The sequence below is a fragment of the Clarias gariepinus genome, chromosome 21 (genome assembly GCF_024256425.1).
Source record: "Clarias gariepinus isolate MV-2021 ecotype Netherlands chromosome 21, CGAR_prim_01v2, whole genome shotgun sequence".
Lineage (NCBI taxonomy): Eukaryota > Metazoa > Chordata > Actinopteri > Siluriformes > Clariidae > Clarias > Clarias gariepinus.
This window is the reverse complement of record NC_071120.1, coordinates 22,991,030-23,018,736: the sequence shown is the minus strand read 5'-3', so window position 1 is coordinate 23,018,736 and position 27,707 is coordinate 22,991,030. Positions and strand designations below refer to the sequence as shown.

The window sequence follows — 27,707 nt, the reverse complement described above, 5'->3', positions numbered from 1 at the left end:
ATAGATATATATAAAATATATATTTTTCAAGTAACAAGTTGTCTATGGTAATATGATACACAGATATTCAAGGACATATTTCAAATGAACTGACTGACTGTATTCTATGAGAATGAATCATGGAGTAATTATTATACTGATATTATATTAATATAACCGTGGTATCATGATATAAGTGATTGTGCAATGCAAAATAAAAAGCAATTTTTGGAATTGCAGGATCTAGATAAAAAAAAAGATTTGTATGGATCACAAATTATTTAAAAGTGTTTTATCCAGTTTGTAATCGTGCATAATAATGGAGCTATAATGGAATTGTGAAACAATTATTTTCCCACTCATTTTCTAAACCCCACCCTTTTCTGCCAGGGCGACTTGGGGCCGAAGGGTGTGCGTGGCCGGGCAGGGACTTCAGGACGGGTTGGAGAGAACGGGCTGCGTGGAGAACCAGGTCCTCAAGGAACACCTGGCCTGCAGGTGAGGAGAATCAAACTCACACAATGCCTAAACCAGAACATACAGTACAGTACCTTAAACATTGTGTGTTTTCATGACTTCTCATGTTAAACTGATAAAACCTGACATGATATGAAACATACCATAGTACCGATAGTACTGTAATATGAAACATATCACTATCGGTTCATGATGGAATCATTCCAGTTACATGTTTCCTGTCTGATTCTGATATAAGGGGCTTCGAGGGTATAAAGGAGAATCTGCGCCCCCTGGAGACAAAGGAGAGCAGGTACACAATCAGACATGCTTGTACATTAAATTGCATTCCATGTTTGCATTGCCAACTTCCTTTATTCTATGGAATGTTTTCATTTGTGTGAACCTTAGGGATTTCCAGGAATTCCAGGGCCCAGGGGGGACAGAGGCAGGATTGGAGTAAAGGTGAAATTATTAATTATCACATTATACATTTTACTGATAAAAACTAGAGAACAGACAGTGATTAAGGGTTAATAGCCTAACCTATGACCTCCTAGAATGAGCATATTATGGAAGAATAAATAGAAGAAGGAAGAAGGATTTAAGCTCATATGTACTGTACAGTAGCTACAGTTAGAGACTATTACTAACATAAGACCATTTTGATTAAAGTCTTGTTTCTGTAGCAACCTCTTGGCATTTTACACTGAGCATGCAGGGTGTACTCACACCTGGGGTTACCTGGGTTATGTTTTGGATCCATTACATCCCTCCATACTGCATGCACAGGCCACAGTAAATGTACAAGGTGCACGGCAATATTTACACAAAGTGGTGCGGAAAACTAAATTCTAAATTCTTATTCTAATTTTATTTATCACATAGACAGTCATACACAGTATGATATACAGGGAAATGTTCTTACAACCGCCCATGACCTGAAAACAAGTATTCAAATGAATAATATGAAATAAGAATATAATAAGAAAAATTATACAATATAGATTTTTTTTTTTTTTTTGCTGTAGGGTTTACACTGTGTACACGAAATAAAAGGGAATATAAAAAAAAGCATCCACTTAACAGCAGGTACGGGCAGACTGGTTTAAAGTGACAGGAGGGCTGCAGAAACTCACTTAATCACTCTTTACAACCAGGGTGATCAGAAAGGCATCTCATAAAAAGCACGATATTGAAAATTGAGGCAGATGGTCTACAAAATCGATATCAGCAACGCTGTGATGTCAGTGAGCATGTTAGAGCAGCTAGCTAGTGGTTTTACTACTAACGCCTACTGTATGTGTCCTAATGTACTGTATTAGTATTGTAGAAGTATTATCTGCAATGTTACCCGTAATAGCGCATGTTAATGCCTCACTGACACTATTGCTTTAATATAACTATTGGAGCAGAGTGAACGCACTGATGCTAGCAGAGTTCGGCGCCTCACAGACAGGGTGGAGCTAAAATAAAAAACAATACGAGTGGAGGTAGAGGAAAGATACATAGCGGAGGCTGCTGGGTCTCTTACTGGTATAATCAAAATCCGTGCACTTTGATTAGTACTTGATATAGTACTGTTTATTATAACACTGTGACCACGTGTGTGTGTGCGCGCGTTAAACATATTTTATTTTGTGTCTATATGCGTGTGTGTACAGCGCGCCTGTTAAAGCAAAAGCAAGTCTCATTAAAGACGTTAAAAATCCATGTTCTCTCTCTGCTCAAGGCTCAGCCTGCTGTGTGTAGGAGGGGCCTGCCTACAGACCCCTCCTACAGTACTTTCACCTTCACAGGCACACACAAACACACACACACACACACAGAAACTCCACTCTGTCACGATTAAAGTGGTAATTTTTTTTTTTTTACGTTAGTGTGTTTTTAAAAGTGTAATTTGATTTTCGAGTGTTTTGGAATACGAGTCTGCTTCCTTATCGAATTATGCTCGTAATCCAAGGTTCCACTGTATATATTTGGCAGATGTAAAGCATACATGTGTATGTTTTTTTTTATGTTAGTCCATTTTTATTTTATTTTATTATTATTATAACAGCTCAAGGAGCAACATGTTTGTGCACCTTCTAAAGATTTTAGTTCTGTTTTTGAATAAAGGGTTAAAAATTAATGCTTTTCTAGTTTTTTTTTGTATCCAATTAATCGATTAATCGAAGAAGGAAAAAAATCGACAGATTAATCGATTATTAAATTTATCGTTAGTTGCAGCCCTACTTAGTGGTTACCATTGTTGCCTTGCACCTCCAAGTAAATTTCTTCAAACATGTTGTATGATTATTAGGACGCTTTGATGACTTTTGTTTTTTTGCCATCCTTGATAAAGATGCTTGATTTGATTTATTGATATCTTCCTATGTAAACTACCACCCAGTATACGGCGTTCTTGAGTTTTAACAGCGGTGATCAGTCGGTACTCTAGGTAAAAATCAGCATCTACTGCCACCTTGTGGACTAGAAGAGTAGCAGCTTTGCACATTCTTTATAAATAAAGATTATGAATCATAGTATGGATCCTTACAGACCTCACAGCTATTAACTTTTCAAGGGAACATCCTTGATACTTTTATAAATATATAACATTATACCTACATGACTTACCATGGCTTTGTGTTTGTGACTCATGTTCTATCTTAGGGATCTAAAGGAGAAGTTGGGTTGACAGGCCCTGTTGGTCCTATGGTAAGTAAATCTAAGATTGTTGTTAATTGATGTTATATGTCATCAGGAAATAGAGACAGTTTGTCAAATAGAAAATATTACCTACTTACAACAAAATACTTAAACCTAATGGGTTTATTAAAAAATCCCTCCATTGCTAGGATCTACTCTCTGCCTACATACATACATACATCTGTCCATTTGTCCCAAGATCTGTCCCTCTAAAAAGCTGTTCATCCATCCACCCAATTGTCCATGTGTGCATCCATTTAACCTTCCATATCTTCTTCTAGCTATCCATCCATTTTATTTCTTCATCCATGCATAACTCTACCCATTCAACCATTCATCCATTTATCCTTCCATTCATCCATATATGCTATCCATCCATTCATTAACCCAGACCTCCATCAACAATCCATCTAACCAGCCATCCATCCATGCAACCATTTACTATCAGTTCATTCATAAGTTGTTTTTCCCTCTCTCTCTCCATCCATCCTGCATCTGTATCTGTTCATTTGTCCATCTGTCTCTGTATACATCTCTTCATCCATTCACTACATTCATTCAGCTTTCATCGTCTTCCACCATGCATTTTTATTTATTCATCCTCCTGTCCAATTAACCATTCGTCCAGTTATCCTTCCATCCATTAATCTGTATTTCTATCCAGTCATCAGTCCAGATCATAATTTACTATCCAGCTATGCAACCATCAATTCATGTTTTATTATTTTATTCATCCATCCATCCATTCATCCATCTATTCATCTATCTATTCATCCATTCATTCCTACAGCCCATTATCCATATCCTCTTCCATATCCATCCATTTTATTTATGCATCCATGCATCCTTTTTATTCAACCTTCCATCCATTCATTCTTCCATCCCTTTATCTTTTCATCCATCCATCCATACATACATTCATCAACACAGACCTCCATCTACTATCCATCTAACCAGCCATCCAGCCAAGCAACTATAAATTAATTTACTATTTTTTTTTATCCATCAGTTGTTCCTCTTGTCTCTCCATCCATTAATCCATCCATCCGTCCTGAACACCCTCAACAACCCACTCCTGATTTAGTCCACTTCTCCTCTTATAATGGCCTCCAGTCATCTGGGAAGGTTTTCTAATAGGTTTTGGGGCATGGCTGTGGTGAGCACCCAACATCAATCCCCACATCAACACAAACAACATGCAGAGACGTTCAAGACACTTCAAATGTGCGTCAAAGTTTATGCCAACAGTTCAGTGGGTGTGATGGTCAGATGTTCATATACCTTTGGCAATATGGTGTGTCTGTGTTTCTGCTTTCTTTCTTTAGGGTCCTATGGGTATCAGAGGAGTTGAGGGGCTTCCTGGACTGCCTGGGCCAGAGGTGTGCTATACATTTTATATAATGTAAGAATATTCTCTCTTATTAACAATTTGATGATGAGCAATAATGTGTTTTCTTTCACAGGGGGATCCTGGACATGATGGGAAACATGGACCTCCAGGCGCAGTGGTGAGATATATATATATAATTAAAATCTCAACTGTGCACTTGCTTTTTAAAATACAGTACAATATTCCAGTTGATCATTGGTCCTGCGGATGTGTGTGTGTGTGTGTGTGTGTGTGTGTGCATGTACTCCTATGTGTGTGGGTCACAGGGAGCACCGGGGGCTACAGGCATGGTTGGGGCGCAGGGAGTTAATGGCTCTGATGTAAGTATTTAAAGTGATTTATTTGAGTTAAAAATAAAATATAAGTTACGGTGCATCCGGAAAGTATTCACAGCTTTTTACACATTTTGTTATGTCACAGGCTTTTTCTAAAATGGATTCAATTAATTTTTTTCTCAGACTTCTACACCCAACACCCCATAATGACAACATGAAAAAGTTTACTTGAGATTTTTGCTTATTTATTAAAAATAAAAAAATTGAGAAAGCACATGTACGTAAGTATTCACAGCGTTTGCCATGAAGCTCAAAATTGAGCTCAGGCGTATCCTGTTTTCCCTGACCATCCTTGAGATATTTCTGCAGCTTAAATGGAGTCCATTTGTAGTAAATTCAGTTGATTGGACATGATTTGGAAAAGCACACACCTGTCTATATAAGGTCCCACAGTTCATGTCAGAGCACAAAACAAGCATGAAGTCAAAGAAACTGTCTGTAGACCTCCGAGACAGGATTGTCTCGAGGCACAAATCTGGGGAGGGTTACAGAAAAATTTCTGCTGCTTTGAAGGTCCCAATGAGCACAGTGGCCTCCATCATCCGTAAGTGGAAGAAGTTCAAAATCACAAGGACTCTTCCTAGAGCTGGCCGGCCATCTAAAAGCAGAAATTTTTCTGTAACTAAATTTTGAGGAAAAAAAAATGAATAATTTTAGAATAAGGCTGTGACATAACAAAATATGGAAAAAGTGCTGCGCTGTGAATACTTCCCGGATGCACTGTATAATTTTCACATTATTACTATTTACATACTCTGTGGTTCTTTTAGGGAGATTTCGGACCTGCAGGCCCAGTGGGTCGAAAAGGCCCTCAGGTATTTACTGTTTTCACTTCCATTGATGTCATTTCTAGCCGAAATTTATCTTTCTGTCTGGGTGGCTGACTGTCTCTCTGTCTGTCTGGTTTCTACAGGGTCCTGTTGGTACTGAAGGAATTAGAGGCCTCCCTGGTCTTCCAGGTCCACAGGTAAACATCAATAAAGAAGGTGTGGCTTTTGTACCTGTCAGTCTTATTAAAAGTGTCCTCTGTACCTGTGAGTCTCAGTAAATGAGGTGTGTCCTCTGTGCCTCAGTATTAACAAAGGTGGCAATAAGCAAAGTGAATGAGATGAGACATCATTCCATCCCGTGCTTGGTGGGTTTCCTCAGGGTACTTTGGTTTCCTCCCACAGTTCAAATACATGCAGATTAGGCTCATTGGCCTTCCCAACTTGCCTGTAGTGAGTGAGCGTGCATGTTAATGTTGACCGGATGTTCTACCAAAAATGGTTGTAAAAATGGAAATAAATACAATTGTAACCATCATTGGCCTTCAAGGTCCCTAGTTGGATTATAGAGGTTCCTACAGTATATGAATGGATTCTTCTTTATAAAAGGGTTTTGTACACTATATATGCTCTAAGACACACATGATACATGGTATATGACTATAAAATGATTCTTAAGGAGTTTGCCAAGAAGCTTAGTTTTTGTCACTTGTATTTCCTACATACCAGGGATCACCAGGGAATGATGGACCCCGCGGGCTTAAAGGTGACATTGTAAGTTTTGATACCCTTTCTATTGTCCCAAATCTCAATTAATAAACTGAAAAGAATTATTGTCTGGAATGTCTAATTAAAATGTGCTGATTATAATTTAAATGTACAGCACATGTTAAGTTTTGCATCTGTGATCTGTTTATTCTATTCAGGGACAAGAAGGTCCAGTGGGAAACAGAGGGCTACATGGACTTGAAGGGCCAATGGTAAATGGTTTATTTTCCCTATCTAAGTTTCTCTAAATACCTTTGTCCATATACTGTAGTGTATTTCCCTATAAACCATGTTGTATTTCATTTGAAACCATTAATTATGTGAAAGACAATCATTGTGTCAATATTTAGGAACCAGCACGTGAAAGCAGAGCTGTTGATAATCAGATTGCATAATCTTTTTTCAATTATGGATTTCTTCTGCAGAAAACATATCTGACACTATTGACCCGGCGGATGTACCGGGTCTACTCAGTTTTCACTACTCAGTTTTCTTCTTCAACAGGGCACAATTGGAGATCCGGGTCCGAAAGGCTTTCTAGGCAACACAGTAAGTAAGACATTTCTGACTGATCAAACAGTATTATGGGAATTTTCCCTTTTGCTGATTTGCTGATTTATTATTATCTAGGGCAGCAGGGGTCCGAATGGAGAGAGAGGTGATCCTGGACCAAAAGGAGAAAGAGTAATTATCCTCTAATTAATAGACTTAAGTGTTACGACCTTTGCAGTGATCACTGAATCACAGTATTTAGTTTGATCTTATATCTTTTGTTGGAATCAGGGTGCACCTGGAGCGCCAGGCATTATGGGTCCTCAGGGAGAGAGAGGCCAGACTGGCCTTATTGGCTTACCTGGGGTTAAAGGTCAACGAGGGTCTCCAGGAATCCAGGTACAGTTCTGGTAATCTTAAGTAAGCCTGTTAAAAGAAAAACCACAGATTGTACTTTGTTTGAAGGGAGGATCAGCCGTGGTTTCGGATTTATAACACCGTTTGCAGGAAGGGATGGAATATACCGCTTTGTCCTGTACACAGGGGGCCTGGATCCTATCCCAAATACCGGGATAGACCTTCGACGAAGTTCCAATCCATCACAAACCACATGCACACACTAACACACACAGACACACACTAACGCTATTCCTACATCCTAAGCCTAACACCAGTTATCCTAACTTTTTGTTATTTTCATGCTTGTAAGCATTTCTTTAAACAACCCCAGAGACAACTGTCTTGTTTGGATTCCCTGTATTCCCTAAAAGCAGCACTAATACAGTACGTACCTGCACTGCAGTGCTTTTGGCCCCCTTCACTGTTTCCTAATTAAGGCTTTAATGAAGCATTGAGTAGAATTTAGTCATAAAGAATGATTTTTCACTTCAAGATCTTCATAAAGCTGTTTTTTTTTTTTTCTCATTCCCTCGTTTTTTCATTGCCTCGTGTCGTTTATTTGCCAGGGTGAAGATGGTGAAGTGGGTGTCCAGGGAATGATTGGAAAAGAAGGCCCAAAGGTCAGAGCAGTTTATAGCACTTTATGACTTTCAGGTGGCGCAGTAAGAGACATCTCTGGAATAGAGCTTAGCATTAAACATCGATTCCACGTTTGCTCACTGAGTGATTCTCTTATAAAACTACAAATGTTAACGGGATCCATTTGTGATTTCCCTCTGATCTTCATCGCTGGTCTGTACATTATGGTGTCACATCTTTTCTTGTCTGTGGTTATGCGCTCAAATGTTTACACAGGGGAGTAGGGGAGAATCTGGACACAGTGGAAATACAGGAGCCAAAGGACAACGGGTAAGACACACTCGGATTCAAATTCAAATTTTATTTGTCACATACACAGTCATAAACAGTAAGTGAAATGCTTATAGAACCGCTCGTGATCTCTTAAATCTAAATTATCAACAGAAATAGAAATACATTATGGAATGGAAATAAAGAATAAAATATAGAGACCTTCTTTTTAAAAACTGCAGATTAGAAGAACAGAATATAAAATATGGGATATAGAAAAAATATTTTTTTAAAACACATAGCTGTACGATGTAGACTTTCAATTCAATCAAGAAATAAATAAAAAGCATTTTATTTTTAAAAAAAGCTGTTGTCTCTACAGGGACGAGCAGGTCAACATGGGCCACCTGGTGGGTCTGGACTTCCGGTAGGTCCAGAAACAGATTTCTATAATGGATCAGTATGTGTGTGTGTATATACAGTATATACTTGGAGTGTTTGCTGTTATGCAGGTTGTGTGTGTGTGTATTCTCTGTTGGCAGGGTCTCAAAGGCCCACCAGGGACTGAGGGAGCAGATGGAAAGCCTGGTACACAGGTTCCCATTTTATAACTTATCAACTTAACACATTACAGTCGCTTTTATGTTATTATTATTTTTTATATCATCTGTTTGTGCAATCACATCTCCGAAAGACGTGTGATTGAAGGATGTAGAGATGAACATTCCGAACGAGCCCTCGGAAGGTGTAGATGAAAATGATCAGTAGAAAGTAGAAATATTATGGTACACTCAACTGAATGATATGATTTCTTAATAAATGACAACAACAAGGTCATTGTTGTCCACTTTTGGTAAAAGATCATGTAAGGTTGGACCAAAGAAATGTAGAACGTAGAATAATGCATAGAAATTCTGTGGCAATATTCAGACCTCATGAGAAAATAGTTTATTATTTACTATAAACTGCTATAATAATAAAAAAAAACACTTTTAAGTTTAATAGCGATGAAATAAGTTAACTATGAGATCGCTATCCTTATTGGTTAAACTGGAACGTTTCAATATTAGTGTTAGGAACAAAAATGCGGCAACCTTTAATTTGAACCAGATATAAATTTTCCCTTGTACTGTTACATTCTTCTACCCAATGTATGCCACAATCGTTGGTTTGGGTTCTAATAACTGAAAAACTCAGAATTAAAGCCTATATTAAATACATTCAAAATTTCAAGAAAAAAAAAGAGGCAAATGCCAATAGAAAATAATGTAAAATATAAAATCTATAATATACAGTAATTACGTTACAATAAAATAAAATAAACTATAAAGTAGAAATATGTAAAAATGAATAATATAAAAATTATGAACCTTTTTATAAACAATAATATAAAGCTATTAATTTATTAATAATGGTCATGTTAATCAGCTTAAATACTCTAAACTGCATAAATATGGATAAAAGCTTTAAACTTAAGTATGCTGCAAAATTTTAATACTTACTCAATAAAACAGAACATCCACTGAATAAAAAATATATTTTGGGAAAATGCCATAGTTCATAGTCAAATAAATATAAAACTACGATACTGTGCTCCTTGTTTCCGTCATCATCAGCACCTGTTTCTCACTGGTTCATGACTTATGACTTAAGAGCCAGAAAAGGCTGACATGTTGGAAGAAATGAGGCGTGGCTCAAGTCGTTCGCAGTCTTGTATATTGAATTATGTTTTTAACAAAATGTCATTCAAAGGAATTCTTATCTCTTATGCTGTTACTGTATATAACAATGAAATCCAAAAAAATGATGCATAATATTTTTATCTCTTTCACTTCCAGGGTGTTCCTGGTTCAGTTGGAAGCCCAGGAGATAAAGGGTCTATCGTGAGTACCGTCATTATTAATGTTCAACTGCAGCAGATTTAAACAAAACACTCATGCATGACTTTTAACTTCTTAAACTGCCATAAAATCCCAGGAACGTGTTGAATGATGATGGAACTGCAGGTCAATCTGAAGGTCATATGAGCGTTTAATGTTAGATTTAGCTTCTGAGATAGATTAAATTGCGTAGATTTACTGAACATGTGACATCTATATGGTCAAATATGAATATGTATAACAGGGGAAAATTTGTGTCACATCTAGGGTTTCCATGGAGTAGCAGGAGAACCTGGGAAAAATGGACCCCCTGGTTCACCGGTAAAGTTTCAACTAATTTCATTTGATTAAATTAAGTAGGATTAATCTGGTGGGTCTGGTGTAACACCTGGTTTTTATCCAGGGCTCACCTGGACGTCCTGGTCAGGATGGCAGCCCCGGAGCCCGAGGAGAGAGGGTCAGTTTCTCTTGCAGCATTGTTTTTTTTTTTTTTATGGTGTAAGATATACAGTAATAGAATATGTATAGTAGAAATATATACATATAACTCTACATTTGACAGAATTTCTTGTCTTGTATTAATCCCTAATCATCAGGGTTTCTCAGGACAGCCAGGAGCTGATGGTTCCCAGGGGCCTGTGGGAATGTATGTAAGTGAAACGTCTCCCATACGCTCTTTAAATTGTTGTATTATGTCTAGAAATGTCCTTTAACAATGCACACTGTAGCTGTAAACTTGAAATAAAGGATGGATTATGTGGTGTATTAACATGTTGGAGGTCTGGAATAAAATGTCACTTATGATGTTCCTGTAGGGCTATGCAGGAGAAAGAGGCCTACATGGGAGGCCGGGCCATATGGGAGAACGGGTAAGAAAAGGGCTTTTTTTGCTGTTTAAATTAAATATCATCTATCAATTACATTGCCGTGCAAAAGTATTGATACCACTTGAACTTTTCCACATTTTGTCATGGTACAACCAAAGATTTAAATGTATTTGATTGGGATTTTATGTGATAGACCAAGACACAGTGGCACGAAAAATGAAGGGTTAGGTTATAAATATGAAAATATCCCAAACTGTGAGAGCACTGTTCAATCTATCATCTGAAAATGTAAAGAGCATGGCTGCAAAACCTACCAAAACATGGCCGTCCACCTAAGGAGAGCATTAATCAGAGAAGCAACCAAGAGACTCATGGTACTTTAACTATGGAGGAGCTCCAGAGATCCACAGCTCAGGTGGAAGAATCTGTCCACAGATCGTGCACTCCACAAATCTGGCCTTGATGGAGGAGAAGAAAGCTATTGTTGAAAGAAAGCCATAAGAAGTCCCATTTGCAGTTTGCGACAAGCCATGTGGGGGAAAAGAGAGGAAGCCAAATGTAGGGCAAGAGTCTACCAAAGACTTGAGCACCCTGGGTTGTGGGGGGTGCGGGTCGTGTGTACCATCTCCTGTATTATATTAATGATGTAATATATTGCTGCAAAAGTTCTCACGGTTATTTGGATAAATGTTTTTAGGGTGAGCCTGGTGTAAGAGGAACCGTTGGGAAACCTGGACAGAGAGGACCACCTGTAAGCTGATCTACTGCTTTTTATTCCACTGTTTAACTCTTAAAGGACGAGTTAGTCATGTCAGGAACTCTTTAAATGAACTAAATCTGAAGTTACAATCATTACAATTACTTTTCCAGAATAAAAACACCTTTTTTTCCCTTGGTGTTGGTCATGAGTTGCTTCATAGAAGGAAGCGTAGATGGAAAGAGTAGATTTTTCCTCTGGGGGCGGAGCTAATTTCTGAGCCGGAAAAAAAAATAGTTGAAGAAAACCACCGGCGACATTGGTAGTTCTATAGATGTTATGATCTTTAAAACTGTGTGATGGTATCAAGTGCAGTCAGGCTTTCAAACATTATAAATTGCTTACCTTTCCTATAGAACTTTGAAGTTTATACCATTTAAATATATATATTATTTCTTAGGGTCCTCCTGGTATACCTGGAGAGAGGGGCCCACCTGGACCTCAGGTGTAGTGTTCACCTTGTGCTTAAGAAATAAAGAGTTAGGATCTTAAGAACAAGAATGTGTCGCTAACTATTGCGTTATACTGTGTAGGGCCGCCAAGGTGAGATAGGACCAACTGGTATAGAAGGACCACTGGTACGTATCTCCTATTATTATTACCTTCTTTACACAGTGGTGCTCAGTTCTCGATTCTGACTTCTCAGAAGCTGTTGATTGAATTAAGCACTATTACACTAGATGCTCGATATTGAGTACAGCACCACAACCTCGAGTGTATCAACAGATTATGATTTGTTTATTTAACCAGGTATGCCGGCATGCAAGAGTTGGCGTAATTAAAGGGTAGTTTTAAATTCTTATGTAGCCGAAAAGTGAGGAGAATAAACCATGGAGGTGGTGGACTGTCCTGACCGTCCTTGGTTCCAAGGTTGAATCCCAAATAGTGTTAAATGGAAAGCTGGTGCACTATGTAGGGTGTATAAGCCCTTGTTCCACGTACCAAATAGTGCCCTTAATCCCTTAGGTGTTAGAGGGGGATTTGGGATGCAGCCTTGTGTTAGATGCTAATTAAAACAACACGGATTGGTCAGAGGCAATTCGAAATGACTTAGAAGCAATTACTAAGAAGACGAAGTGTTGTTGAAGATGACAACATTATCAGATATGCTTTTTTTACTGAAAGTGCTTGCGTGGTTAATTTTAAATATGGGTTTTGGCACGCAGCAGTTCTCTCCTCTTTTCAGTACTGCGGACCGTACAGACTACTTTCACCTATATAGTTCAACGTCCCAGTGCTGTTATGCTCTATTATCACTTCGCATCACAGCTTTAACTACTTATAGTTCAACGTCCCAGTGCTGTTATGCTCTATTATCACTTCGCATCACAGTTTTAACTACATACTGTATAATTAATCGTCTCAGTGCTGTTATGCTCTATTATCACCACTCGTGGGAATCCCAGGGTTTGATGGAAGATGGAAACTTTGCATTAGGCTTCCACACACCAATTGGTTGTTAATTAATTTCCTTTAACATCACGCCCCACTAAAGTGTTGTATTCGCTAATTATAGCTTATATTTTACATTGCATTATATTATAAACTTATTCCTAAATACATAATGTATAACCATGCATAATGTTTTTGAGTCTACTGTAAACTTAGTTTTTCCTGAAAAAATTATACACAATAACAAATAACACACACTAGTACCTGAACATACTATAGCAAGCAGTAAACCCGATGTCCACAAAGTGTCACTAGTCGAGTAATGCTCCAGGTTTCCTGACACTCGTGCACATTTTCAGGGTTCAGCAGGCCCCCCAGGTTCTGTGGGCGCACCAGGGAAGCCTGGTCCTACTGGAAGTATGGGACCTCAAGGACCAAGTGGAAAAATAGGGCCTGTTGGATTGCCAGTGAGTGGGTACTCCTCATGCTACTCATTATACTACTGCAACCTAATATGAACTGCAGTTTACATTTTAGTGACACTGTTTACTTATTATTATACTTTTCCCGACTGTCAGGGAGCTCCGGGAGCTGCTGGAAGAGCCGGACTGTCAGGAGAAAAAGGACAACGGGTAAAAGAAAAAGGCTTTATTTCTGTGTTTGAAGTGAGAATGATTTGGTTAGTGGGTATGTGGCAAGGGTGTTCAAGTCAAAACTTGGATACCATCAAGGTAGAAAATCTTCCCAGTACGCCGGAGCTATGATCGAACTTCCTGCTTTAGATATAAAATGCTGGCCCCCCAGGAACTCCTTTAATAGCCCAAACATGTGGTATTGGTGTAGGGTGAGATCACGACTGTGGCAATAACTTCCAAGCAAGTCTCTGTATAGTGCAAGTGGCATTCATAAAGGACCAAATGTCTCATTGAGGAGATGTTGTCTCTATTGAAGTTGGATTTTCAAGTTGGATCAGAAGTTCTACTCACTGAGTCTTCACTGGTTTCCGGGTCACCTAGGCCAGGAACATCTTTCATGGAAATACTCACTTACTCACTTGTCTATCCTGTTTATCCGGTATACAGGGCATACAGGGGGCCTGGAGCATATCCCATGCGGAAGGGTACACCTTGGACGGGGTGCCAATCCATACAATACTCATAAACACAATCATTCATGCATGCATGCATGTCTTTGGACTATTGAAGAAACGCAGAGTACCCTAAGGAAACCCACCAAGCACGGGGAGAACATGCAAACTGCATGCACACAGAGGTGGGAATCAAACCCGGACCCTAGGGGTGCACAGCGAGAGTGCTTCCCACTAAGCCATCGTGCCGTCTCACAGAAATACGTCCATCTTCAAAATGTTTGCACCATTCAAGAATCTCATCTCTTGAAGGTTTTACACCTTCATTCATGAGAAAGTTTATCAAAAGTCCTGGTTTAGATTGAACGCCCCACATTTTTCAGTTGTTTGAGATGAAAGCAGAGTCATAGCTGGAATATATAAAATGGGCTGTGGGATGTGGGTAGTTGGGTTTTACAGACTCTGTTGTACAGTATATCCCAATTTGCCAACTATAATACACCAAAAACTTTACAATCCATGCTGGTTACAGTATCAATTGATGTTAAATGTGATGCTGCATGTAAGTAGACAAAATTCTGTTTTTTTTACAGGGAACTCCGGGAGCTTCAGGTGATCCTGGACCTACTGGCCTGCCTGGACATCAGGTTAGTTCACTTCCTTCTTTTTCAACAGATTATCAGTATTATGTGATTAAATATGTTTATCTTTCATCCAATATTACCGTACAATATTATATTATTACAAGTAGATGGTAATCTCTAATAACATGTGTGTTTGTGTCTCTGCAGGGATTTCCCGGTCCTCGGGGGTTAGAAGGGACATCAGGGAGAAAGGGGGAACATGTGAGTGAGCCTGATGGGACAGCACGAATACATGTGCTTTTACAGTTTCATATCTCAGTTACACATTGTAATAATACTTACTGTATATGACATTTTACTTTATGACCATTTTTATGAGTGTTGTTTTTTTTTTTTACACTGTTTTTTTTTTTTTCATAGGGTGCACCGGGGCCTGTTGGGAAGCCTGGACCACTTGGAGTTCCTGGAGAGGAGGGGCAACAAGGCTCCCAAGGGATGCAAGGAGAGAGAGGTCCAAGTGGCAGAGAGGTCCAATTTCCTCCATTTATTACTGTTTCTGCATAATTATATTAATAGGCAATTTTTACTGTATAAGACAAATCATCATACGTGTTTATTATTATTATTATTATTATTATTATTATTATAGGGTGCTGCAGGACCGATGGGCAGCATTGGAAATCCAGGCCCAAAAGGGCAAAAGGTATATAGCGTGTATGATTACTACCAAATTTTAAAGAATCTACAGATTAAAGAACGTATAAAGTTGTTTTTTTTAATGATTTTTAGGGTGACCATGGGCTGCGGGGGGTCCAAGGGGACGCCGGGCCTCCAGGATTCTTTGGGGTCCAAGGAGAAAGAGGGCGAAAGGGTGAAAAGGGCTACATCGGTTTTCTTGTGAGTGCTCACCTTAGTCTTGTTAAACAAATATGTATTTATTTGTTGGTTTATTTTTCATATTTTGATTTGAACATCCTTTGTGATCATGTGCTTTCCAGGGTCAGAGTGGGCTGATGGGGAAAACTGGACCAGCGGGGCTGTTGGGATTAGAGGTATACTGACGCAGTGGGGGGGTTTAAAACAACAGATATACTTATACATACATGTACTATATACACTGCAAGGCCAAAAAGTCATACTTTGACTTTTTAGACTTTGATTACAGCATACAGAACATGTGTGAAAATGATTCCTCATACTCCCAGAGCCACTCTTTCATTCGTGGAATATAGTGTACCTCTGCCATCATGGAAGGAAACTCCATAGATGTGATAACCTGCTCATTCAGTACATTCAGGTCGTCAGCTGACTTCATTTTTTGCCACATAACGTTACTGAGTCGAGACCATGTGTTTTCACTTCTTCAGGCTTCAGGTTTTCAGAATATTTTAAAGACAACATAAAATGATTAGTGTTTTCCTTGCTTATTTTTTAAAATATCTAATATTTCATTATTGTGGATAGCAATCCCATCATATAATTTGTTTTGTCCTGTACACATTATATTTATTATTTATTATATTTATGAAAGTAATTTATTTGGGGTGTTTAATCACAGGGTCTGACAGGTTTCAGAGGGTCACCAGGTCAAGATGGACCTCCAGGGACAAAGGTATCTAATTACTGATTGATCTGTTTTTGAAATAATCATTCAACTTTTATTTTTCATTGTCCTGCGTATTCCTTCCTGTCTTAAAGGGTGATGCTGGTGTTATTGGGGTGACGGGAACTCAGGGAGAACCTGGAAAGCAGGTAACCACTATGTGTTATGTGCAATATTTAAAATAGATCTAGTTTTGCTTAGGGTTTGTTCATGCATATGGAGCAAAGAAAGAAACACTTCAGCATGTTTTAATGCTATACTGTATATGGTGTGAGCTTAAAGGAATCTTAATGGGGTCCCTGGCTAGTCAATGGTTCCTAGAGTAACAAGAGACACTTGTTGTTATTGGATCTTTTAAAGGTTCACCCCAACAGTCAGCAGCTGATAGAGCGGAGAACTCTAGATCTTGTTTTTTAATTCTAAGCGAGTGTGTGTCTGTGATTGCAGTAGAACTAGAAATTCAGGAAATAACTCAAAATAACTTTAAAAAAAAATCTAACGCAAGCAAATTTATTTAACTTACCCAGAGTTTTATGTAGCCTTTGAACAGCCTTTAAAATAATATACGATAAATATTAAATAGCAACAGAGTAGTATGTTCCAGGCCAAACAAGAAAGGAGCTACTAGTGGTTAGCACTGTGGCCTCGCACCTCCAGGGTCCGGGTTCGATTCCCGTCTCTGTGTGCATGGAGTTTGCATGTTCTCCCTGTTCTTGGTGGGTTTTCTCCGGGTACTCCGGTTTCCTCCCACAGTCCAAAGACATGCAGATTAGGTTGTACTAGCACTACTGTTTATCAGCTCATTTGAATTGTTTTCATGTGTTTAACTATAGTGTTGTTAGTGCTACTGTATATATGTAACATGCTGGATACTTCTTGTTATCTCTTGATGTGTTTTACTATGTGAACGAATTGTAAAACGTCTTTGAATTCTATTCTAAAACAATCTGTTACAGGGGGGAACAGGACAACGAGGATCGAAAGGAGAGATGGGGAAACCTGGAGCACAGGTTGGTGTATACTGTAGCTTTAATGTATCTGCTCTCTCACAGTATATATGTATATATAATCCCAGGAAATACTGAAACATCTGATCACACCCCTGTTTCAGGGAGCTCCTGGTCCCAGAGGCCCTGAAGGCTTGACAGGACCTAAAGGATTACCAGGAATTGAAGGTTCGAAAGGTGACCCAGGCAGGCCAGGAACTCCAGGAGAGCCGGTAACTCCAATAAAAAAAAAAAATAATAATAATTTTTAATTGCTGTAAAGTAATAACTAACACTGGTTCCTGGTTTAGGGGGCAGACGGCTTTGATGGTATCAAAGGGCCTCCAGGACTTCCAGGCTTAGAGGTACATCCTGATAGATTGTTTTTAATTACATATGGATATACATACTCTATATAGGCAACATAGTGATTTAGTGGTTAGCACCGGGTTGGATTACCGGCCAGGCTCGATTCCCGTCTCTGTGTGCATGGAGTTTGCATGTTCTCCCTGTGCTTGGTGGGTTTCCTCCAGGTACTCCGGTTTCCTTCCACAGTCCAAAGACATGCAGATTAGGCTAATTGGCGTTCCCAAATTGCCCCTAGTGTGCCCTGCAATGGATGGATGCCATGTATATGTGTGTGTACCCCGCCTTGTGCCCTAAGGCTCCTGGTATAGGCTCCCGCGACCCTGAATACAGAATAAAGCGGTATAGACAATGAGCGAGTGAGTGATACTGTATATATACAAATGTTAATTCTTAATCTCACATCCTAATCCAAGTATTAGTAATGAATTTGCTTCTTCTGTGTGCAGGGACTTCAAGGGAAGATGGGATCTCGGGGGTCTGTTGGGCCTCCAGGACCTCAGGTCAGTGTTTCAGCCTCTAATACCTATTTATTGTTATTATACGTGTTGTCTGTTAAGGCTCTGAGTTACTGATCGGATGGTTGGCGGTTCGAGCCCCAGCTCCACCAAGTTGAGCAAGGCCCTTAACCCTGTCTACTCCAGGGGTGCTGTATAATGGCTGAGCCTGCGCTCTAATCCCTGGTCTGGTTTTTATATTTATTTCAATTCCCTGCACTGGCAGTAGGGGGCTCTGCTACTTTAATGATCAGCCAGTGTTTTATAAAAAAAAAAAAACTGATGTTCCGGTACTTATGGACTACACCATATTGTTACACAAATACTTACCGCGTTTTTTTTAGGGTCCAAAGGGAAGACCTGGTGTTGATGGAAGGAATGGACAGAAAGGTCAGAAGGTCAGGACACCTTTTTTTTCCTTTCTCTTTCATATTGCCTTATAATATATCAAATGATTAATGAAAACCAGTTCTGTGTACTGACTTAAAGCTCTTGTCTGATTCAGGGGAAGGATGGTCGAGATGGACAGCCTGGAGGTACTGGGAATCCTGGGAGGCCGGTAAGAAAAAAATCTGGATGATTTTACACACTGTTATTAACTTTATGTTAAAGGATAAGAAAACGCTTAAACTAATATACTGATGTTTTGTTAGGGAAAAAGAGGGAAGGCTGGACAGAAGGGGCCGAGAGGAATCAGAGGACAGAAGGTGACATGGATTACCTCTCATGTTATCTCATCATCTATATTGCTTTATCTCGTGTACATGGTCACGGAGCCAATCTCAGGACAATTAGGGCATGAGGCGGGGCCTACTGTACCCTGTACAGGGTGGCAATCCATCACAGGACAGGGCACACACACACAACCTTACATACAATGGGCAATTTGGGAACGCCAATTAGAGTAATCTACATGTCTTTGGACTGTGGAAGGAAACCAGAGTACCAGCAGGAAACGCACCAAGCACGTGGAAACATGTAAACTCCACACACACAGACACACACACAGACCTCAGGCGAGAATCGAACCAAGACCCTAGAGGTGCAAGTCGACAGTGCTAACACTAAGCTGTCTGTCATTTACTGGGTTTAGACCATTTTCACGGATATATTATTGCAATATATTGTTTTTCTGTTCAGGGACACCGGGGGTCTGTGGGTTGGTCTGGACCAGCAGGAGGGCCAGGACCATACGTAAGTGACTATAACCTTCTTAAATGAAAACATCTTCTGTTTTTCTTCTGAATCTGCACTTTAATTATGAAGTCATGGGGTGAATAAAGCATCACAGGTGCGAGGGGGTAAAAGTAAAAATTTTGTAGTAGTTATTAATGAAAGTTGTCACTTCATTCATTTTAAATATTGTTGCATCCAACATACATTCCAACAAGCATTGTTACAGCTTCGGTAACCTCAAGTGCAGGTCTAAGGCCCAGCCCACTAAAGACTACAAGACTGAATGTGCGCCATTAGGTCTAAGGCTACATATTAGTTCTATAAGAAAACATAATAACTCTTCTCACTCTTTCATTTTTTTTTCTTTAAGATTGTTTTTTCTAAACCGTACAAAACTCAGCATGTATCACTTATTTATCTTCTGCATCTTCAATCTTCTCACTGCTGCAGGGTTTACGTGGTGTAAAGGGAGAAAAAGGAAAAATGGGTGAACAAGGACCACAGGTATAATACAACTCAACTATCATGTCGAAGTTAAAGAGTCCAGTGCTGTATTTCCAGACACTATTGTATGAATGTGTAATTTATATGAATGTATTATATATATATATATATATATATATATATATATATATATATATATCATATACAGTAGAACCTTGGATTACGAGCATAACTTGTTCTTCAAGCGGGCTCATATTCCAAAACACTCGTAAACCAAATTAAATTTTCCATAAGAAATAATGAAAACTAAAATTATTCATTCCACAGCCCAAAAAAAAAAAATTAAAAAAAATAAATACAAAATATAAAGTTAAAATAAATCCCGACGCTTAAGTGTTTCCGCTTATGCGTGCAGGCACTGTGTGTGAAGCTAACGTAAAGGGAGACACTTACTTCTAGAATGAACCTGCACTTTACCTTTGAAAAGAATCGCGACCGAGCAGTGTTTTTGTGTAGAGCAGAGTGTGTGTGTGTGTGTGTGTGTGTGTGTGTGTGTGTGTGTGTGTGTGTGTGTGTGAGAGAGTGTGTGAACCAGCACCATGTCAAATTACGCGTGCACATAACGACAGGCTAAGGGAGAACATGGATTTTTAACCTCTCTAATGAGACTTTCTTTTGCTTTATACATGCGCACACGTGTGTTATTAGAAACAGTACACGCGACTGTACACATGTGCTTTCAAACACAAAATAAAAGATGTTTTTTACACACACACACGTGGTCACAGTGTTATGGTAAACAGTACACGTGTGCACGGATGTTGATTATACCAGTAAGAGACACGCACTAAGAGACAGCGTAAGAGAGAGAAAAAACATTGGCTCAGTTGTGATCACAAACAAGAATCGCATGCGTAATACATGATACTCGGTACTCGTAAACCAAGACTTGTTCCTTTTCCAAGTCAAAGTTTATTAAAATCTTTGCTTGTCCTGCGGAACACTCGCAATCCGAGGTATATATATACACACACACAGTGGTGCAAAAAAGTCTTTAGTCAGCCACCAATTGTGCAAGTTCTCCCACTTAAAAAGATGAGAGAGGCCTGTAATTTTCCTCATAGGTATACCTCAACTATGAGAGACAAAATATGAAAAAAAAAAACCCAGAAAATCACATTATAGGATTTTTAATGAATTAATTGGTAAATTCGTCAGTAAAATAAGTATTTGGTCAATAACAATTTCATTTTAATACTGTGTTTTTTGTTTAAGGGCTGTTATTTTGTCTCTCATAGTTGAGGTATACCTATGATGAAAATCTACCTTTTATGTGGGACAACTTACACAATTGGTGGCTTAATACTTTTTTGCCCCAAGGTATATATATATATATATATATATATATATATATATATATATATATATATATATAAATATATATATACATATATATATATATATATATATATATATATATATATATATATATATATATATACTAGATTATATATATATATATTGCTAGGGTAAAAATCCACTTTTAGACTTCTTACCAATTCCACCCACATGCAAGTAATGTTCATAAGACAAACCCCAGGTGTTCATTAATATTCAGTTGGTTCACATAAAAGAGAGTAATGGGAATTTTTATTCTGATTTTTTTTCTCTCTTTTTCAGTCAATTAGATAATCAGATTATTTGGTCCTTCATCAAAAAGAATCATACTATATATATATATATATATACTGTATATGTATGTGTGTGTAAAAGTCTTTTGCCCCCCTCATTCTTTCATATTGTGAGTCAGGCTTTCATGTACTGTATTTTAATAAATTCTTAAGAAATAGTTCTCCAGGCTTCCAGAAATATTTTATTTAGGTCTGTTTTTAGTCACTTAAGCCAAACACGGAACTATGAATCACTCAATCATTAAAAAAAAAAAAATCTTATCCTATGGCCTGAACCAGTAAGAAACAGGTGCAGATAATGGCAGATGATCAGACCAGTGATTAGTATACTGGTGATGCTGAATGCTGAGTGGTCGGAGCAAATAAGAGGGGAAATGAGGTTTCTGCTGAGGCTGTAACATAAACATCCCATTTGTGAACTGTATCATCACTTTGCAGCCTTTCACAGTAAAACATTAGTTTACATCCCTTTTATTTAATCTACATAATTTAATATGAAGAAATGAGGGGTGGCTCATGACTTTTTTACAGTACTGTAAATTGCTGTGGGTGTGAGGCAGCATGACAAAGATGGTCTACTGCTATGTATTTAGATATTAAAGATTAGGCAGTTGTTCGTTTCAAAATATTTTATAAAATAAAAACTGGTCGAAATAACACATAAAAGTTGTATAGTTTTAGCAATAAAATAAAAAGGATGTCAGAGACAAAAGAGTTGACTCTTTTTGTGAGCTAAGCCATATGATCTGATTCAATAAAAAGCAAATGTTTACTCAACGAAAGCAAGTATAAAACAAGAAGTCCCCGAGTTGCAAACAGTCGAGTTAAAAATTTCCGCAGATACAAACGGACTGCAGTTCTACAAACATTCATAGATGTGAACATATCACGGAAGTAGCTGCAGTGCACCAGATGCCAATATTTACAATTATATCCAGTATTTTCGGTGTCTAAATGAATGTATAATATGTCTTAAGTCCGGTATATTTTGTGTTTGTGTGCGGGAGAAATTAGTCGACCTCACCGGTTTTAATAGATCAGTCCGGGAGCACGATGATAGAAAATGTCTGTTCTGTAAAGCTGTCCTGATGGTGAATAATCCTAATTTTGGAAAATCCTCAACAACTTCAGAGTCCAATACAATGGAAAAAGGTATTGGACTTCATTTCCTTAGGCGCGGTTATGATTTTTGTTTGGGGAAAGAAGGCAGAGATTTAGTCAAGTGGATTGATATACTTTACATTGTATATTTGTGTCAAAAGAGTATAAAACACACTTTGTCGGACTTAAGAACAAATCAGACTTACAAACATGCTCCTGAAACTGAACCCGTTTGTAAGTCTGGGACTACCTGTATTAGTATAGTAATTGCATCTAAAGCATAGCATCAGTTCTTACTTTATATCATTGTAGCCTATAAATAAAGAGTATATGCAGTTTGGGATGCTGCCACAGGCCAGTCATGAAAAAATTGTCCAGGTAAAATAATGATTATTGACATGTATATTTTTGGTATGGCTAAACAGAAGAAACTACACTAAAGACAAATTTCACAATATCTCATTAGTGCACCTTGTCAAACAAATAATAATGTATGTTTATGTATCATGTATGAATTATGTACTGTATACTGTGTTTGTATGAAGGGAGAAAAGGGCGAAATGGGACCATATGGACCAGCAGGGGGCGATGGAGCTAAGGTATGTTTATCCTTTTACAGCACTACTGTATCCTGATTAATATTATACGTACGTGTGTTGAACATCACATCACGTGTGTTACAGGGGCAGCGAGGGATTGTTGGAGAAATGGGCAAAGACGGCCCAAAAGGAGAGCAGGTGTCATGCTTAATGACGTCTAAAATATACAAATCGAGATAAAAAAGAAATGCAGACAGATTTAGGCTAACATGCATTGTTTTTAGGGTGATATCGGACCCCCAGGGCGAAGAGGAGAGCCAGGACTACCGGGCATGCCTGTAAGCTACCTCATTCAAATATCTGTAGTATCATTAGTCGAAGTCGTACAGTATTAGCTCTCGCACAGGGCAATCACAGGACAGTTAACGGTGGGGTGATGAAGTCTTCTAAGCCCTTACATGAGAAAATGAGCGTCCTTGAAGTACAGATCTCCACTCATTCACATAAAATGAATATTAATTTTGTATCACTTGTATCCTCCACAGGGCCTGTTTGGACAAAAGGTCGGGTTTCAAGGCAGGGTTTGAATTGGGAAATAGTGCATTGTATTGTCATGTCATCCATGTGTCCGATGAAACACTAAACCTCTTGTGTTTGCAGGGATTAAAAGGGTTTCCTGGCCTCTCTGGACGTGCCGGAGTAACAGGGTTGCCTGTGAGTGTAACATTTCTTTCCCTGTATTATGGACGAATCTAAAAATTTGCTGGGAATTTTTTACTGTATATGAGCTGACACTCTTTGATGCTTCTGCAGGGGCCACCCGGTCCTCCGGGACCCCCAGGATTATCTCTCAACCTCACAATGGCTCAGCTGAAGGCACGTAACTCAGACAGGATCACATTTCAGTGTCATAGAGACAATTCCTGCGTCTCTGTTTTATTAACGGTGCATTTTCTGTCTTTTAAATCAGGACCTCATGTATCAGTCAGACGGACCCAACTACCCTCTGATCAGAAGTCTACTGAACTCCTTACAGCAAGATTTAAGGCTTTTTATAGATCCACCTGATGGCACTAGAGAGCATCCGGCGACCACCTGCTTGGAGTTAATGATATGTCATCCAAATTACACCGACGGTATAACTCGTGTTCATTACATATAGCGTTTTCAAACTGATGGGCTTGGTTTCAAATCATACACACCAGGAACTACTAGAGTATATAGTGCCGTAAAAAAAAGTATTTGTTCCTTCCAGTTTTTATTTTTTTGCATGTCTAGCACACTTAAAATTCAGATCATCAAATCATTTCTTCTTTTAATAAATTAGTTCATCATTTACAAGTTAGATTTTGTATTTACTCAGGTTATCACTGTATAACGTGAAATTAATTTGATGATCTGAAGCATTCAATTGTAACAAATTTGCAACAAAATTTTTTTTAAATGGGGGAAAATACTTTTTTATGGCATTGTATTAAAAGATGTCTGAACATTTGACTGGTATTGTTTATAGGGTGTAAATGTTCGTAATTGTCCGCATACTTTTGGCCACCTTGTATGAAAAATATACCCCATTCAGTGAGTAATTGGACTAGACATTCAGCAGGCTAAAAACAAACCCTATCGCGCCTGCATCCCATCACCACTGTATAAATTATATTATATAACCTGAGCTCTGACAGAAGTACAGGCTGTAATTCAAATCACAGCTTTATGCATATTAATGTACTCTCTCTACTACATCATATGTGGTTTCCATAGTAACAGTTAACTCACTGGCACTTTGTATGATGGACACAACACATGATCCGAGGCTAATAATAACCTGATTGAACTGTGCCATTGCTTTTATTACTATGGAATTTTAAATGTGAGAATGTTTTCTCTATACTAAGGAGACATTTATTTATTTAACATTTACAAAAGGAGTTTTTAGCGTCTGCTTTAGTGGTTAGCACTGACGCCTTGCACCTCCAGGGCCTGGGTTCAATTCCAAGCCAGGTTTCCTCCCACAGTCCAAAAACATGCAGACTAATTGGCATTCTCAAAATTGCCTGTAGTGTATAGATGAGTGTGAGTGTGCGTGCCATGCGATGCATCGGCACCCTGTCCAGGGTGTACCCCGCCTCGTGCCCTAAGCCTCCTGGGATAGGCTCCAGGCCCCCGCGACTCTGAATACAGGATAAAGCGGTATAGAAGATGTGTGTATAAATAAAGCATTTATAAATAATTTTATGATAAGTGTACTTAAATGTACTTTTTTATAGTTATAAAATATTAATAATAATAATTGTTATTATTGTTATTATTATTAGGGCCCAAAAATGGCAAGCAGGAAAATGACAGTAAAGGTATCAGGAGCAGGCAGCATCTAACAAACATTGTACAATTTAAAAAAAAAATCGTTTTATTATTATTATTTCAGGAATCTATTATATCGATCCAAATCAAGGCAGTCCTGCTGATGCTTTTTCAGTCTACTGCAGATTCAGTTCAGGAGGTCAGACTTGTCTTTCTCCACTCCGATCACAGGTAACACGCAGCTTTTTTGTCCTCTCTCGGCTCTACTTTCCGATCCTAAAAGGTTGCCGTGACCTTTCGTGCCTCGTCCATTTCTGTAACTAATACATATCCCCGTGCTGCAGGTTCCAGTGAAAGCCTGGCTAAAAGACTCACAGGAGGATTCTTTCACTTGGCTGAGCAGGATAGAGCCAGGCTTTCAGGTATGCTGCACGCAAAGCTCAGGAGATCTATTACCTTGTATAGGCTTGCTTTTTTTTTCTTTTTTCTTTTTTGACTCCTCTCCTTTCATTCTCTGTTTTGAAGTTTGAGTATAAAGAAAGCAGCGTGGTACAGATGAGGTTCCTGCGGCTAAACAGCAAGCAGGTCACACAGAATATTACTTTCTCCTGTGGGCAAGCGAGCAGGCAGGGTTCAAGCCAGCGAGAAATCAAATTTCTCGCCGATTCGCAGACACAGAGTTTCTTGGGGACGTTACAAGATTGCACGGTGCGATATCTTTCACCATGTTTCAGTCAATATGCGTGACTTCGTGTCGGGATGTTGTTTATTAATTACGTATAAACTTTGCATTGCAGCCAGTGGAGGAGCCGGATGCGAGATCTCAAGCATCCGTGTTCCAGTTTGAAACCGAAGACCTGGAGCTGTTGCCGATCAGAGACCTGGCGTTGTTCGGCCACAGTGACCTTGCAGAAGACTTTGGATTTAGTATAGGACCTGTGTGTTTCAGCTAGAACCCTCGAGAAGAGAAAGAGAGAGAGAGAGAGACATACACATACATACAGTACACATACACACATTCTCTACAGACTGCTGACTGCTGAGCTGGTGTTAATTGGTCCCTCGTTAAACACAGCCACATTTGCAGACAAGAGTAGAGATGCAATTCTTCAAGCTCCAGCCATAATGGACGATGTTGTTGTCTCGAAAAAACAAAACAAAAAAAACCATCAGAACCGGCGGACATCTTGCATTTTCTTTTACCTTCTAGTCTACAAGGTTGCCAAGTGGCAATGATACTTTGCTGCACACGTTGTTGAAATGAACTCTTGTTGTTTTTGATGTTGTATGGTGTTTACAATGCTCTTTGTTTTAAATCAGTGCTTTTTTTAATTTATGTTCTAGTTTGTCACCATCCAGGTTTCTTGATACTGTACCGTACAATCACCTGGTTTGCTCGGAGATGCACTCTCATTTCAGGTTGACAGAACTTACGACCAAACGCACTGTGATCGTAGCTGAAGTTTCAGATGTAGGATGGACGCTCGGCCTCCACATGAATTAAATATATATGACACAAATTCTGTTGAATTGCATTATGAATAAAGGGCGAGGTTCATGGATATTAAATATTGCAGAAGTGAACATATTCACAGCAATTATATCATGTCATGTCCGATCATGTCTGATAAAATTCATTTCAGTGCTGCTGTCTCGTGCTTTTTGTTTTGTTCAGGTCATTTCATTTCTTTCTTTTTTTTTTTTTTAGATATGTACAAAGATGTTTGAGGTTCATAATGTTCAAGATATGTTAATTTATATGCTGGTCATTGAATTAATGACATTATGACAAGATATTTACATATTCTATGCAATGTAATAAAAGGTTCTTTCTTTGTCTGATCCTGAAATTTATTTATTGTTTTAAATATAAGTCTGACATGGTGACATTGAGGCGGGGAAAATGAAAATGAAAAACCATGTTGTGTCCATGTACATTAGATGTACTTACTAAGGTGTTAAAAAGAGATAATATATTGTGGCCATGATTTACTAAGTTGTGGGAACAAGATAGTATGTTGTGGTCATGACTTACTGAGGCGTGGGAACTAGATACTTTGTTGTGGTCATGACTTACTAAGGTGTGGGAACTGGACACCATTTTGCGGTCATGACTTTCTAAGGTGTGGAAACGAGATAGTATGTTGTGGCCATGACTTACTGAGGCGTGAGAACTAGATACTATGTTCTGCTCATGACTTACTAAGATGTGGAAACTAGGTAGTATGTTGTGGACATGAGATAGTATATTGTAACCAAAACATACTAAGGCGTTAAAAAGAAATAATATATTGTGGCCATGATTTACTAAGGCGTAAAAACAAGATAATGTTGTGGTCATGACTTACTG

At 38.6% G+C, this 27,707-nt stretch overlaps 1 protein-coding gene across 1 annotated transcript in view; it reads left to right on the top strand.

Annotated features, from left to right (window-relative positions):
- The window catches only part of si:dkey-61l1.4 (collagen alpha-1(I) chain), a 67,992-nt gene extending 40,840 nt beyond the window's left edge, over positions 1-27,152 (top strand). Inside the window, exons 13-68 of the mRNA XM_053480445.1 lie at positions 370-477; positions 695-748; positions 847-900; positions 3,091-3,135; positions 4,452-4,505; positions 4,590-4,634; positions 4,783-4,836; positions 5,622-5,666; positions 5,765-5,818; positions 6,348-6,392; positions 6,545-6,598; positions 6,891-6,935; positions 7,017-7,070; positions 7,170-7,277; positions 7,844-7,897; positions 8,133-8,186; positions 8,509-8,553; positions 8,669-8,722; positions 9,965-10,009; positions 10,274-10,327; positions 10,410-10,463; positions 10,603-10,656; positions 10,822-10,875; positions 11,531-11,584; positions 11,991-12,035; positions 12,124-12,168; positions 13,342-13,449; positions 13,561-13,614; positions 14,663-14,716; positions 14,861-14,914; positions 15,074-15,181; positions 15,303-15,356; positions 15,443-15,550; positions 15,652-15,705; positions 16,212-16,265; positions 16,352-16,405; positions 17,213-17,266; positions 17,368-17,475; positions 17,554-17,607; positions 18,058-18,111; positions 18,450-18,503; positions 18,611-18,664; positions 18,759-18,812; positions 19,246-19,299; positions 19,732-19,785; positions 23,063-23,116; positions 23,201-23,254; positions 23,341-23,394; positions 23,602-23,619; positions 23,717-23,770; positions 23,870-23,932; positions 24,027-24,192; positions 25,482-25,588; positions 25,702-25,779; positions 25,883-26,065; positions 26,155-27,152. Of these exons, the coding sequence (XP_053336420.1) occupies positions 370-477; positions 695-748; positions 847-900; positions 3,091-3,135; positions 4,452-4,505; positions 4,590-4,634; positions 4,783-4,836; positions 5,622-5,666; positions 5,765-5,818; positions 6,348-6,392; positions 6,545-6,598; positions 6,891-6,935; positions 7,017-7,070; positions 7,170-7,277; positions 7,844-7,897; positions 8,133-8,186; positions 8,509-8,553; positions 8,669-8,722; positions 9,965-10,009; positions 10,274-10,327; positions 10,410-10,463; positions 10,603-10,656; positions 10,822-10,875; positions 11,531-11,584; positions 11,991-12,035; positions 12,124-12,168; positions 13,342-13,449; positions 13,561-13,614; positions 14,663-14,716; positions 14,861-14,914; positions 15,074-15,181; positions 15,303-15,356; positions 15,443-15,550; positions 15,652-15,705; positions 16,212-16,265; positions 16,352-16,405; positions 17,213-17,266; positions 17,368-17,475; positions 17,554-17,607; positions 18,058-18,111; positions 18,450-18,503; positions 18,611-18,664; positions 18,759-18,812; positions 19,246-19,299; positions 19,732-19,785; positions 23,063-23,116; positions 23,201-23,254; positions 23,341-23,394; positions 23,602-23,619; positions 23,717-23,770; positions 23,870-23,932; positions 24,027-24,192; positions 25,482-25,588; positions 25,702-25,779; positions 25,883-26,065; positions 26,155-26,310 (3,660 nt within the window). The 3' untranslated portion in view covers positions 26,311-27,152. The remainder of the gene's footprint in view (positions 1-369; positions 478-694; positions 749-846; positions 901-3,090; positions 3,136-4,451; positions 4,506-4,589; positions 4,635-4,782; positions 4,837-5,621; positions 5,667-5,764; positions 5,819-6,347; positions 6,393-6,544; positions 6,599-6,890; positions 6,936-7,016; positions 7,071-7,169; positions 7,278-7,843; positions 7,898-8,132; positions 8,187-8,508; positions 8,554-8,668; positions 8,723-9,964; positions 10,010-10,273; positions 10,328-10,409; positions 10,464-10,602; positions 10,657-10,821; positions 10,876-11,530; positions 11,585-11,990; positions 12,036-12,123; positions 12,169-13,341; positions 13,450-13,560; positions 13,615-14,662; positions 14,717-14,860; positions 14,915-15,073; positions 15,182-15,302; positions 15,357-15,442; positions 15,551-15,651; positions 15,706-16,211; positions 16,266-16,351; positions 16,406-17,212; positions 17,267-17,367; positions 17,476-17,553; positions 17,608-18,057; positions 18,112-18,449; positions 18,504-18,610; positions 18,665-18,758; positions 18,813-19,245; positions 19,300-19,731; positions 19,786-23,062; positions 23,117-23,200; positions 23,255-23,340; positions 23,395-23,601; positions 23,620-23,716; positions 23,771-23,869; positions 23,933-24,026; positions 24,193-25,481; positions 25,589-25,701; positions 25,780-25,882; positions 26,066-26,154) is intronic.
- The last annotated feature ends 555 nt before the right edge of the window (positions 27,153-27,707 follow it).